General features: G+C 37.1%; 2 protein-coding genes across 2 annotated transcripts in view; one reads left to right on the top strand and one right to left on the bottom strand.

The window, feature by feature from the left end:
- LOC137075738 (TBC1 domain family member 8) overlaps positions 1 to 3,447 on the top strand; it is a 69,350-nt gene extending 65,903 nt beyond the window's left edge. The window contains exons 19-21 of the mRNA XM_067444660.1: positions 328 to 414; positions 491 to 591; positions 3,032 to 3,447. Of these exons, the coding sequence (XP_067300761.1) occupies positions 328 to 414; positions 491 to 591; positions 3,032 to 3,352 (509 nt within the window). The 3' untranslated portion in view covers positions 3,353 to 3,447. The remainder of the gene's footprint in view (positions 1 to 327; positions 415 to 490; positions 592 to 3,031) is intronic.
- A 2,525-nt stretch (positions 3,448 to 5,972) lies between these two features.
- rpl31 (ribosomal protein L31) lies at positions 5,973 to 11,988 on the bottom strand. The gene is made up of 5 exons (XM_067444661.1): positions 11,945 to 11,988; positions 10,944 to 11,044; positions 10,736 to 10,861; positions 7,778 to 7,890; positions 5,973 to 6,042 (listed from the first exon to the last, which is right to left on the bottom strand). Exons 2-5 carry the CDS (start codon positions 11,042 to 11,044, stop codon positions 6,011 to 6,013), a joined length of 372 nt encoding a protein of 123 aa, XP_067300762.1. The 5' UTR covers positions 11,945 to 11,988; the 3' UTR covers positions 5,973 to 6,010.
- Between the last annotated feature and the right edge of the window lie 933 nt (positions 11,989 to 12,921).

The raw sequence follows: 12,921 nt of genomic DNA, 5'->3' as shown, positions 1-12,921 counted from the left end.
TTATTGCTTCTTGTCCCAACTTTTTTGGAATGTGTAGCTCTCATGAAATCCAAAATGAGCCAATATTTGGCGTGACATTTTAAAATGTCTCACTTTCAACATTTGATATGTTACCTATATTCTATTGTGAATAAAATATAAGTTTATTTGTAAATTATTGCATTCCTTTTTTATTCAAAATTTGTACAGTGCCCCAACTTTTTTGGAATGGGGTTTGTATTTCTGAGTATTAATTGTCTTTTAAAGCCCATAGTGTCCCATGTTGAAGTGGTAGCAGTGGTGGTGGACGTTAAGCGCTCATGATCGTCTGTGATGTTTTCTCCTCAGCTTTGAGTGAGAACGCAGAAGACTCGCCCCCTCTGAAGAGTCCAGTTCTGTCCAGCAGCAGACCGCTCTATGTCAACCTGCCCAACGGTAGGTTTTGCTTTAGTGTTCTGGTCGTGTCTTCAGCTCAACACACCTGTACTGATGTTTGCATCATGTGTCTCAGGTGAGAGTAAGAGTTATGAAGAGCAGCTGCGGCAGATGCTTCAGGACTTGAGCAAAGGCAAAGAGAAGGACGAGGAGAAGCCTCTTCCTCACATGAACCAGGTGAACGTTCATCTTCATTTTATGTGTGCGTTTAGGATATTTAACTCCTCAGGAGAAGAACGCGCTTGTATACCTCACTGTGATAGTCAAACTTTATTTCTACAGCGCTTTATACAATACAGATCGTTTCAAATCAGCAATAAACAGAAAAATACCAGAATCAATGATGCAAACTTCATCAAATATGAGCAGCTCTAAAAAGACAATAGTGCCATTATTCAGATTAAGTTTTTGTTTCATCCACTGCAGTCAAATCTATAATGCAATATAATTGTTTTTTATTCATAAAACATACAAGTAGAAAATTAAATGAATAAATACACGGTATACAAAACAAACAAAAGTAATTATATATATATATATATATATATATATATATATATATATATATATATATATATATATATATATATATATATAAACTTAAATGCACAACAGGGTACGCAAGTTACTTCAAAGGATGATTGATCCTGGATCCATGCCTGAAGTAATAATCTGAATAAAATGATCCCACATGTCAACATCCATATGATTTCCATTCACTTTAGCTAACATTTTTTCATATTATACATTCTCTATCATAGATTCAATAAACATTTTAAGTGAGGGACATTGAATATCTTTCCAAAATCTAAGTATCAATCGTACTGCCGTGATTACACCCACCGTGATCTGGGGAATCTCAGATTTATCTCCTAAAAGACAAATCCTTGATGAAAGTGGGAGGTCAAAACCCAAACATCATCTAAGATATTTCAACACAATTTCCCACAAAGGTTGAATCTTTGAGAAGTGCCAGAGAGCATGAATATATGTGCGTTTCTGGTTTACATTTCCAGCATTTATTATCAGACAACCCATTCTGAAAAGTCACATTGGTGTAAAATAATACCTGTGTAATACCTTATACTAGATCAATTTACCTCTTGCTTAATATTTTATTAATACTGTGAACTTTATTGGATTTGAGCCTATTATTAATTATATATCTTTATTTTAGTGTTGTTAATCGATTAGTCAATTAATCATGATTAATCACGTTTAAAAATTTTACATTGTGTGTGTGTATGTGTGTGTGTGTGTGAGTGATAGGTAGGTTTAGGGGTAGAGGCAGTGTGTGTGTGTGTGTTTATGATTAAATATCTGTGTGTGTGTGTGTGTATATATATATAATATATATAAAAAGAAATACTACACAATTTGTGTGTGTGTAAGATATAAAATATGAAAATGACTAAATAACACTGATTCAAAATGTATGAAATAATCCTAAATATTAATATCTTAATAATCTCCCCTTTTTTGTAAGTCGCTTTGGATAAAAGCGTCTGCTAAATGATTAAATGTAAATGTAAATAGCATGCATATATAAAATGAATAACATAATATAAAAATATTAATACTATTTATATTATAAGTAACATTATTAGTTGTATTAAATATTTAAAGATTAAAGTGACTAAATATAAATGTAGTTACTTTAATATTTATTTATTTTGCTCTACAAATATTTTATCTTATTGAAATGATCAAAATAAAATCGAAAAAAACTTTCTAAAACATGTTTGAATCCTGAAGGAGTGTATTTGACACAGAAATACTCCGTCACACATCCAACTCATGATCTTAAAGGGTTAGTTCACCCAAAAATGAAATGTCTGTCATTAACTCCTCCCCCTAATGTCGCTCCACACCCGTAAGACCTCCGTTCATCTTCACACACAGTTTAAGATATTTTATATTTAGTCCGAGAGCGTATGCGAGTGTATGCACACTATACTGTCCATGTCCAGAAAGGGAATAAAAACATCATCACAGTAGTCCATATGAGACATCAGTGGGTTAATTAGAGTCTCTTGAAGCATCCAAAATACATTTGGGTCCAAAAATAACAAAAACTACGACTTTATTCAGCATTGGCTTCTCTTCCGGGTTTGTGTTCAATCCTCAAATAAAGATTCAAACGGTTATGAATCAGTGAATCGAGTCAGGTTTCGGATATCATTTTTTGAGAAACAAAGAAGACAATGCTGAGTAAAGTCGTAGTTTTTGTTATTTTTGGACCCAAATGTATTTTGGATGCTTCAAGAGACTCTAATTAACCCACTGATGTCTCATATGGACTACTGTGATGATGTTTTTATTCCCTTTCTGGACATGGACAGTATAGTGTGCATACACTTGCATACGCTCTCGGACTAAATATAAAATATCTTAAACTGTGTGTGAAGATGAACGGAGGTCTTACGGGTGTGGAACGACATTAGGGAGAGGAGTTAATGACAGACATTTCATTTTTGGGTGAACTAACCCTATAATTTTTGTCCATGTAATTTTTGTAAATAAGGCAGAGTGCTGTAAGATTAGACCTCGCCTTTAAAGTGACTCGAATGGAGTTCATGTAGAGCAGCATTTACTGTGGTGTGATTTGTCTCCTCAGCGGGAGTTCATCCAGTTTTGTAAGACGCTGTACAGCATGTTTCACGGCGAGCCGAGCGAGGCCGAGCTCTTCCAGGCCATCGGGATGGTCACCAGTCTGGTCCTGCAGATCGGGGAGGCGCGGCACCGCGACCGGACCGAGACCGAGTCCGATTGGTCGGTCAGCTTTGAGCAGATTCTGGCGTCGTTACTCACTGAGCAGGTTCTGGTCAACTTCCTGGAGCGGCCCGTCGACCTGAGCACCAAAATCACATCTGCAAAGTCACGCCAATATCAGGAGCGCGCCGGCCTGCTCATGATCCAACACGCGGCCGGAAGATGAAGATGAGATCCGGATTCACATCCATTCACATTATACAGGATTCACTCCTGCCTTAATCTCCTCGAGCGTATGGAGGACCAAACGACACCACACCGCAAAAACATGCTCTCCTTACTTAGTCATTGTGTCTTGTTTCTAGCCTAAATATCGAAATATTCTTAAATCAAGATGTATTTACAAGATAAGTAAAACGACATATTTCTTTCTTGTTTTGTTGAAAATAAAATAGAACAGGCAAAATGATCTGCCAATGGGGTGAGAGAAATAATCTTGTTTCTGACTGAAATCTTGTTTCTTGTTTCCGTCCCAAACAGAAATAAGATTATTTTTCTCACCCCATTGGCAGATCATTTTGCCTGTTTTACGCAAAAACTCACTTCATTTTGATATTTTTCCCCAGAAAACAAGAAAAAGTATCTTATGTCATTTTACTTATCTAGTAAATGCATCTTGATTCAAGAATATTTAGATATTTGGACTGAAAACAAGGCAAAAATACTAAATAAGAAGAGCATTTTTTGAAGTGTGAATCATTTCTGCCCTGGTTTCCAGAACAAACATCTCACCATTCTCAAATCAGGACACATTTATTGAAGAAGAGAAACGACTGAAGATATCACACTGCAAAAAATGCTTTTCTTACTTAGTATTTTTGTCTTGTTTCTAGTCCAACCATCTAAAAATTCTTTAATCAAGAAGTATTTACTAGACAAGCAAAAGTAATTTTCTTGTTTTGGGGGGAAAACTCAAGAGTTTTTGCTTAAAATAAGATAAATAATCTGCCAGTGGGGTGAGAAAAATAACCATCATTCAAACAGAAAACAAGATTATTTGGTTTACCCCATTGGCAGATTATGTATCTTATTTTAAGCAAAAACTCTCTTCATTTTGAGTTTTCCCCCCAAAACAATTCAACTTTTTACTTGTCTAGTAAGCTTTTCTTAATGTACGAATGTTTAGATCGTTTGACTAGAAACAAGACAAAAATAGTAAGTAAGAAAAGCATTGTTTGCAGTGAAGGTCTTGCTTTATGAAAAATGAAGTGAGATGAGCTTAAAACGAGAATGAGAGAATGATTTTTCTGACCACATTGGCAGATATTTCTTCTAGTTTTAAGCACAAAATCACTTCATTTGGATTATTTCTCAGTAATCAAGACGATATCTTCAGTCATTTTGCGTCTTGATTTGAGAACTTTTATATATTTGTGCTGGAAAACAAGAAACACTGAGGAAGAGCATGATTTTTTAGCAGTGTGACATCTCTAAAATCCCATGATGCCGCTGGGGTGAGCTGGACTCCCTCACTGCAGCTGAGCCACATTCATCTGATCGTGTTTAGTTCATTCTCCTCAGTGCAGCATTCATTAACAACGATCAATAATAAAGCATTTATTAATCTCAACATTACGTGAATGCACGAACATTAACAAATGCTGTGATGTATATTGCTCATTGTTAGTTTATGCAAACGGGATTTTTGGAAAGCGTTACTGATTTAGACAATCTGTTCCTGTGTTTTATGAGTCAGTATTCAAGCGTCTGCTTCTGTCCGTCACACACACACACACACGGCAGATGCGTTTCAGACGCCACGTTTTTGTGGATTCTCACATCCGAACACGATTTACTTTTTAATAACGCATCGGTTTAGTCCGATGGGATGGTTTACATGTTAGGAGACTGGCATGAAGGAAATCCAGATCATTTTCAACGAGTAGTTGAACGATGAAACGACAGATAAAAGCACGTTTTAGTCATTTTGATTAAAAATTATGATCAATCAGTCGCATGCATTTAGAGAAGATTGCGAATGTTGAAGCCTACAAATCCGATTTGATGTTAGTTCAGCTCAATCGACACCATTTGAGGCGACACGCCAGTCAATTTGACTCTTAATTTTTGTTTAAAAGCGAAAATGAAAATAAAGGTTATGGTGAAATTGTGTATAATTAAGAGCTAAAATGCAATGTTTATGATTTTACATGAATTCTTCCATTAAAAGTGTTTTAATCAGGGTTAATGCCATTGCATTTGTGATGAAAATTAAGTTTATTTTCAATCTTGTTAACACACAATGTGCTTTTTGCTCCCGTTTTTTAGGCACATTTGGAAATCATTTAGTGGTAATCATCATTATGCCACGAATGCTCATTCACTGGTATATTTATCATTTGTATTTTGCGAAGTAAATCTTTCCAGACTGATCCAGTTTCATCACGTCCAACGACAATCAGTCTTACAAGAGAGACTAAATTAGTGTTTGGTGTCTTAAATCCACAGCTCTCAGATGTATGAAGTGCCTTAAAAACAATGTCATGTGACCGATCCTCAGTTTTATTGTGCCGTAGGAAGCCGTCCTGCATTGTGAAACCCAAAGGGACCATGTTTAACTCCAAATGAAGCGTCTAGTTTCTGTCTGAAAGTAGTTCAGTGATCAAACGCCACATTTTAAAGATCCTGAAACTCACCTTTCTGATTAATCACCACAGCTTTAAGTGAAGATGCAATGTGACAGCAGCGTCTCAAGTTTACATACGCATGCTGTACTGCTGATTTTATTCTCAACTGTCTGTCAATATTTGCACATGCACCAAGAAATAAATCATTCACAATGAAAATCCTTTTATGTTTTTATTCCAAACAGGCATGGAGGAAATTAATTTTCGTCCACATTTACAGTCTGAAGACCTGCGAACACACACAAAAAAAGCAGGTTTAGATGGATTCTCACACAAACATTCAGAACTTCAGAGATGATTCAGGGTTTTCATTTGACCTTCCACAATTTAAGGCCTTAAAAACATGTCAATATGATGGCATTAACCCTTAAAGACCTAGAACATTTTTGGGGCGCCTGATGTGCCTCTACTTTTCTTTGTTTTTCTCCCCCATTCTAGCAGTTATCATCAAGTGCTATATATCATTTTAAACAGGAGAACCTGAAGTTTCCATCTAGCTCATTTGATGTCCCAATTTTACATTTATTTATTCTGAGAATGGATTAAATTAATATAATTTCAAGAAAAATGGCAGCAAAAATGTGATGTTTTTACTGTGAACTCGAACAGAACTTCATGAAGTTTGGATTTTTTCCTTTAGAAAGTTAGACTTGGTTGTTTTACACTTCCAGATTAAATTTTGTCTACATGTAACAATCCCTCAGCAAGTTATAGCCATTTATTATAACATTATTCTAGGCGTTTCTAGGTTTTTGAGTGAAAACAGTTGCATTTTATTTACTGATAATGTGTCCAAAAAAGTTCAAGTAATAAAGTAAATAGAAAGATTGTTATATAATAACACTGAAACAAACATTTTTCTTCATAGAAATATATTATAATTTGAACATGAAAAACAAACATCAAGTTGTGACAAACCGTGAAATATAATATACTGAGGCTACTTTTACATGTGGGCGGCTATTTTCATAAACGGACATTTCAACCTCTCTGCACAATCTTCTCAAACACAAATTGAGGAAAATATAATAGTGAAAATTGTGTAAAACACAAACTACATACAAATAGAGAAATATACTGGCTGTGCTCTGAGAGAGAGCGCTTTGCACGCGTTTATTTCTGTTTGGTTTCATGATGCATGCAAATTCACACCCACGTTCATTTTTCAGAGAAACGTGATTCGTGGTTCAAAAGACCAAACACTGTGTTTATTGGTTGAATTGATCAAAGTTTCAACAAATCTGGGCATAGGGGGGAGGAACTAATAAAAAAAAAATTCTGTTTGGCTCAGGGGAACAACCCACGTGTGTTTCCTGGACAAATCAATGCTGCATATTTTGTTGACGCATCCACGCTGACTATGGAGCCCCTGAATGATCAATCGCGAGACATATTATACCTATGGAAAGCAGAGATTCTCCTCTTTATGGTGCAGTTTACAGCATACAGATTGGATTTGCGGTTTAAAAGTTATTAAACATTTTAGAACGATAGTTATTTTTAGTCAATGCTGCATATTTTGATGACGCATCGATGCTGACTATGGAGCCCCTGAATGATCAATCACGATTAATGTTATACCTTTAGAAAGCGGAGATTCTCCTCTTTATGGTGCAGTTTACAGCATACAGATTGGATTTGCGGTTTAAAAGTTATTAAACATTTTAGAACGATAGTTATTTTTAGCCGCGGGCGGCTGTCTCGGTCTTTAAGGGTTAAATTAGGGTCCTATGATTTCTGATAGTATTAATCGATCAAAATTCTTACTTTCGGTTAACAGGTCAATATGAGCATCCCTAAACTCGTGTGCCTAGACATTTACATTTAGAGATCATATCGACGTGTTGTGTTCCCTTCAGTTTATGCTGAACATGTTCATTAATTGGTCTTCATCAAACCTGCAGAAACCCTGTGATAACACCTGCATGATCGCACGCACACACACACGCACACAGCCTCCTCACCTTTGTACGTGGTGACGGGGACGTATGTGACGAGGGTGTACAGCTTGTTTGGAGAGTCTTCGTCTTCATTGCGTTTCCTGGACAGACGCACACGCATGCGGTATGGCACATTCCTGAGGAAACAAAATGGCAGCGTTAAGCATCCAGTAAGTAACACAATATCTCCATCTCCGCCAACACTCTTGCCTCCGCTTTGGGCTGTGTGTCTGTACCGAGTGTTTATAACAGGGCTGTCCAAACCCGGTCCTGGAGGGCTGCTGTCCTGCAGAGTTTAGCTCTTGCTTGCTTCCACAAGTTCTTTTGAGCCGGTTCTCAGCAAGTAATCGGTCGAGCCGGTTCACAATCGAGCTTTAGTTCCATGATGACGACGCAGACGCAGTAGCACGTCCGACTGAAAAAAATCTGATTGAGACGGTTCAATCATCTCCCGAAGTTTGCCGAGGATTACCGAGGCGGGGGTGATTGAGTTGACAACGCTGAGGCATGTAGACTCCTGGAAATATGCTTATGATGACTACTGTTATTAAATAACATTTTATTAAAACATGCAAAAACCATACATTTTACTGTCATTTATTATGCATGCAGATTATTGTTAAGGGAAATTTAAGTTTATAAGACTGGTTCAATAGCTACTTTAGACATGTAACTTATCCGTGTTTGTTGATCAGTGCCTGTAACGTAAGCTGTAGTTGTGCAATTTCAGTCGAATCCGACGCAACGGATAAATTTGATAACTGAACACAACACAATTAAGAGAATGAAAGGCAATAATTAGAAAATGCACTCACGCAAATAACTATTTGATAGGTTCAATATGCATCGATACAGATTACTTTATTTGAATGTTACCAATAACATGACACAGAGAAATGTATTAAACAGCATAAAATAAATGCATGGAGACGTCATTACATGATGACAGGAACCTATGAATCGGCTTTTTGAACCGGTTCATTGAGCCGAACTGTCCCGAGAAGAACCCGTTCATGGAAATGAATCGGACTTTCCATCACTATTATACACAACAAACTAGCTCCTCGGCGGCGCGTTTGCGGGACTCATGTTTCGCGCTGTGGGGGATTTTAAAAAAAGTGACGTGAGTGGAAGGGAGGCGGCAGCTCTAGGACAGTGTGTGTGTGTGTGTGTGTGTGTGTGTGTGTGTGTGTGTGTGTGAGAGAGAGAGTGCGGCTCACGGCTGTTATTTCAAATAGCGCAGCATATTTTAAACTAATCGGTTAACCGGTTTCAGCGGACTAATGAGGCTCGGTGGTCGGTCAAGAAAATGTTTAGTTTTCGCCATCCCTACACCTGCCATTAAAATATTTCAATATACGGCTATATGGTGTGCCACGCGTAAAAGCCCGTTGCAGCGTCTGTGTCTGAAGTTTGTTTTGAGCGCTTATGCCCCCACTCTGGCATAATTACTCTGAATTACGCTGGTCTGAACCGCGTCTACTACTCCGTGTTTGTTTATGTATTGCAGTGTGCATGGGCATGCCGTGGCGTGAGGTGCATCTTAACGTAAAGTTCTGCCGTAAACGCCTTATCGTGGCGCAAGCGATAGAGCCTAATATAAAACGATAGACATTTTCTATCATCCAGACGATATATTTCGTCATATCGCCCAGCCCTACATCCAATGTGTGCTCTATGATTTATGCAATAAATCCAGCATACACACGAGACAGATGTCACTACCTGAACATCACAGCGATTGGCTGCCGCTAGGGCTGGGCAGTATATCCAGTTTGTATGATATAATGGCACTTTGACAGTTTTCTATTCACATTGACTATTTTATATATATATGAGGAGCTCTTCTCTAAAACACTATAAATCCATTTTAATAGTTTTCGTGAAAATTTCTCTTTTTCCCTACACCCATACATTTGTTAATATTAGATTTATCCTGTGAAAATGGTCTATTGGCTCGGTCTGAACATGTTAAACGAAACAACAATATTGTTGATTATAAATTCAAAGTTTTATTTTCTCTTTCAAAACGCTACAAATCCATCCTTTTAAATGTAGTTGGTTTATGTATTAAAAAACAAAAACAACAACAACAAGCAACACATCACATGCAGCATATGACACCAGGGGTCGAGACGATTGCCGGTTACAATCGCGTTCGGGGGGGGCGTGTGGGCATGGTGTCATAGATTTCCGGTGAGAATCCCGTTCCGGCCGGGATCGTGTTCGCAGGCCACCGCAGCGCGATCGAAAAGGCACGCTCTCTTTCAAAGGGGCAGGGGTTCAAGACGAGATGAAAGGATATATATCGCATTTAGGCTAAAAACTGGCTCGGCGTTTATACGCTTGTTAAGTCGTGACGTAAGGAACGCCGTTTCTGGGTCCAAGCCTCAACTCGTCTCACTTCTCGCCATCGACACCCGTTTATGAGCGCTATTTTTTTTCATATTAAACATCAAACATTTAAAAAAGGTTAAACATTTTAAATACTTACAGTCTACACAACATTCTCTATGGTCACAGCGTTACAGACATTAATATTTTAGCGATTTATAAAACATAAATCACTGTCTGGCTATCTGGAATTTAGGTATGGAGAAAAAGGTTATGATTATAGCTTTTTTTGTAGTATTACACCACATTGTGTGTGTATATTAGCACAGTTTGTAGTTTTTCTTGTGGTATAAGAGAGCGTTTGGACCCGGAAGCGCTGCCGCGTGACGTCAGCCTTAACAACCGGATAGCGGTTTGGAAAGAGATCTTGCAGTACATTTAAGCAAGGAAATATAGCGATTGATGGAGCAGAGAATAGGTTAAGTACACAGCAAAATGGCATGACAAACTTTTTTTTATTTGGCGTTTATCGTGTTTTGGAAAAGAGCTCTTCATATCTATATATATACACACATCTATATCTATAGATAGATAGATAGATAGATAGATAGATAGATAGATAGATAGATAGATAGAGAGGCGCCTCACCTGACACCTTTGGCCCACACGGCCTTGTTGAGACGAGTGTCGATGCGAACGTCAGGCGTGCCCATCTCCTTCATGGCAAACTTACGGATCTCCTTCAGAGCACGAGGAGCTCTCCTCTTGAAAGAGCTGGAGGAGCGGAGCACATCAAATATTAATACTCCAGAACGGATCACTGTATGAGCGGTTACTCTGTCCAGGAGAAACTTACATGCCGTGGATACGCTTGTGCACGTTAATGGTGTACTCGCGCGTCACCACCTCATTGATGGCGGAGCGGCCCTTCTTCTTCTCGCCCTTCTTGGGTGCCATCTGCACACAAACACATTGACATCAACACCATGACAAACAGCGGACCTCCTCTAATAACACTTTATGCCATTTCTCATAAAACTTGTGTATATACAGATCTGAGTCTAAACTCTGAATGAATAAGACACACACACCCCTGTATAACATACATGCAACTATAGATAATATATAACACGAATTAATCAACAACATTGTCAAAGAATTGATTATGCCAATCCTGATCTTTCATGCATCATTACTGAGATTCAGGTCAGTATTAAAACCCAATTTACCACGTTACAACACTGTTTACCCCGTTTAAAACAACATTTACCCTGTTACAACACTTAAATTAACCATTTACCACCCTTACAACAGTTTACCCCGTTTCAAACACCATTTACCCTGTTACAACACTATTAAAATAACCATTTACCCCGTTACAACACTGTTAAAATAATCATTTACCCCGTTACAACACTGGTAACCCCGTTTAAAACACAATTTACCCTGTTACAACACTTTTAAAATAACCATTTACCCCGTTACAATCACGGTTTACCCTGTTAAAACTCCGTTTACAATAGTTTACCCTGACACACCGTTTACCCCGTTACAAATCACCGTTTAGAACACCATTTACCCTGTTACAACACCGTTTGCCATGTTTATTCACCGTGTACCCCGTTTAATCACTGTACTGCGCCGGTTTGCTGCTTTATTATTCCGTCGCATCTCTCGCAGACGCGTTAGCATTAAGTCTTTAATCTCGGACATCAGCGTTTTAAACACACCAAAAACGCATCACAGTGATTCATAAGGTGTCCATACACTCAAATTTGACATTAAACTTCATCATTAGTGAACAATAACGCGGATGATTGTGGATTTATAAACGATAAACGAGAGGGAGATACTCACTCTGTACGGATGAATGTGGGAAAGGAAGAGCGGAGGATTATGGGACACATACAAGGCGGAATACACACATTCACATCCGGGGCATTCTACTGTTTTGTGTCGTTATTGTTTTTTTATGTATACATTATATTATTATAACGTATATATGAGTGAATATCATGGTTATAATAATAAAAAAATTCTTTTATTTTAGAACGCAGTTTAGACGTTTATGGCAAGCCATATGGACATTTAATCCTTAAAACGAACTAGTATCTACTTTCATACTACTAGTACTTATTTTTTAGATACTAGTATTTATTCTATTATCCTTATTCATTAGCTACTAGTGCTTATTCATTATATACTAGTACCTATTAAATAGATATAGTATTTATTCCAATAGTGTCTAGTATCTAATTACACTTGTTAAGTTAAAATAGAACTAGTGTTATTTTTTTAGTTACTAGTAACATTTTAGATCAAATATATCCTTGCCTTTAAAAGATCCTAGTACTATTTAAATAATCAGTATGCAAATAATATGTTGAATATTAATGAACGAACAACATTATCAAAGATAGATGACACATGAAACGGAAGGACAAGAGAGAGAAAATAAGAATTTGAACCTAAAAAATATCTACTTGTACCTAATGGATAACTTTTAGTATCTAATAAATACGTACTATAGTCACAATTGGAATACATACTAGTCAGAACTGAATAGTTGATATCTGAATAACACATTCCCATGTCAATGGCAAACATTTAAAATGTATTTAAAAAAAAGAATAGTTACTATAGTCACTATTTAAAAAAAAGAGCAGGGAACTAATGAATAAGTACTAGTATCTAAAAAGAACTAGGATCTAATGAATAAATACTAGTATCTGAAAAATAAGCACTAGTAGCGTGAAAAAAAAGATATAAATTAATTTTAAGTGTTAAATGTTAAACGGGCCACAGACGTTCATTTTGCATTCCGTGTTGCTTTG

Source organism: Pseudorasbora parva, chromosome 5 (genome assembly GCF_024679245.1).
Source record: "Pseudorasbora parva isolate DD20220531a chromosome 5, ASM2467924v1, whole genome shotgun sequence".
NCBI classification, from domain to species: domain Eukaryota; kingdom Metazoa; phylum Chordata; class Actinopteri; order Cypriniformes; family Gobionidae; genus Pseudorasbora; species Pseudorasbora parva.
This window is presented reverse-complemented; position numbering and strand designations above follow the sequence as displayed.

Coding starts and splice junctions, on each gene's coding strand:
- rpl31 (XM_067444661.1), bottom strand. CDS start 11,044: ATGGCACCCAAGAAGGGCGAGAAGAAGAAGGGCCGCTCCGCCATCAAT. Junction 7,891..10,735: donor GTGTGGGCCAAAGGTGTCAG/GTGAGGCGCCTC, acceptor TTGTTTCCTCAG/GAATGTGCCATACCGCATGC. Junction 6,043..7,777: donor CCCCGTCACCACGTACAAAG/GTGAGGAGGCTG, acceptor GTGTGTTCGCAG/GTCTTCAGACTGTAAATGTG.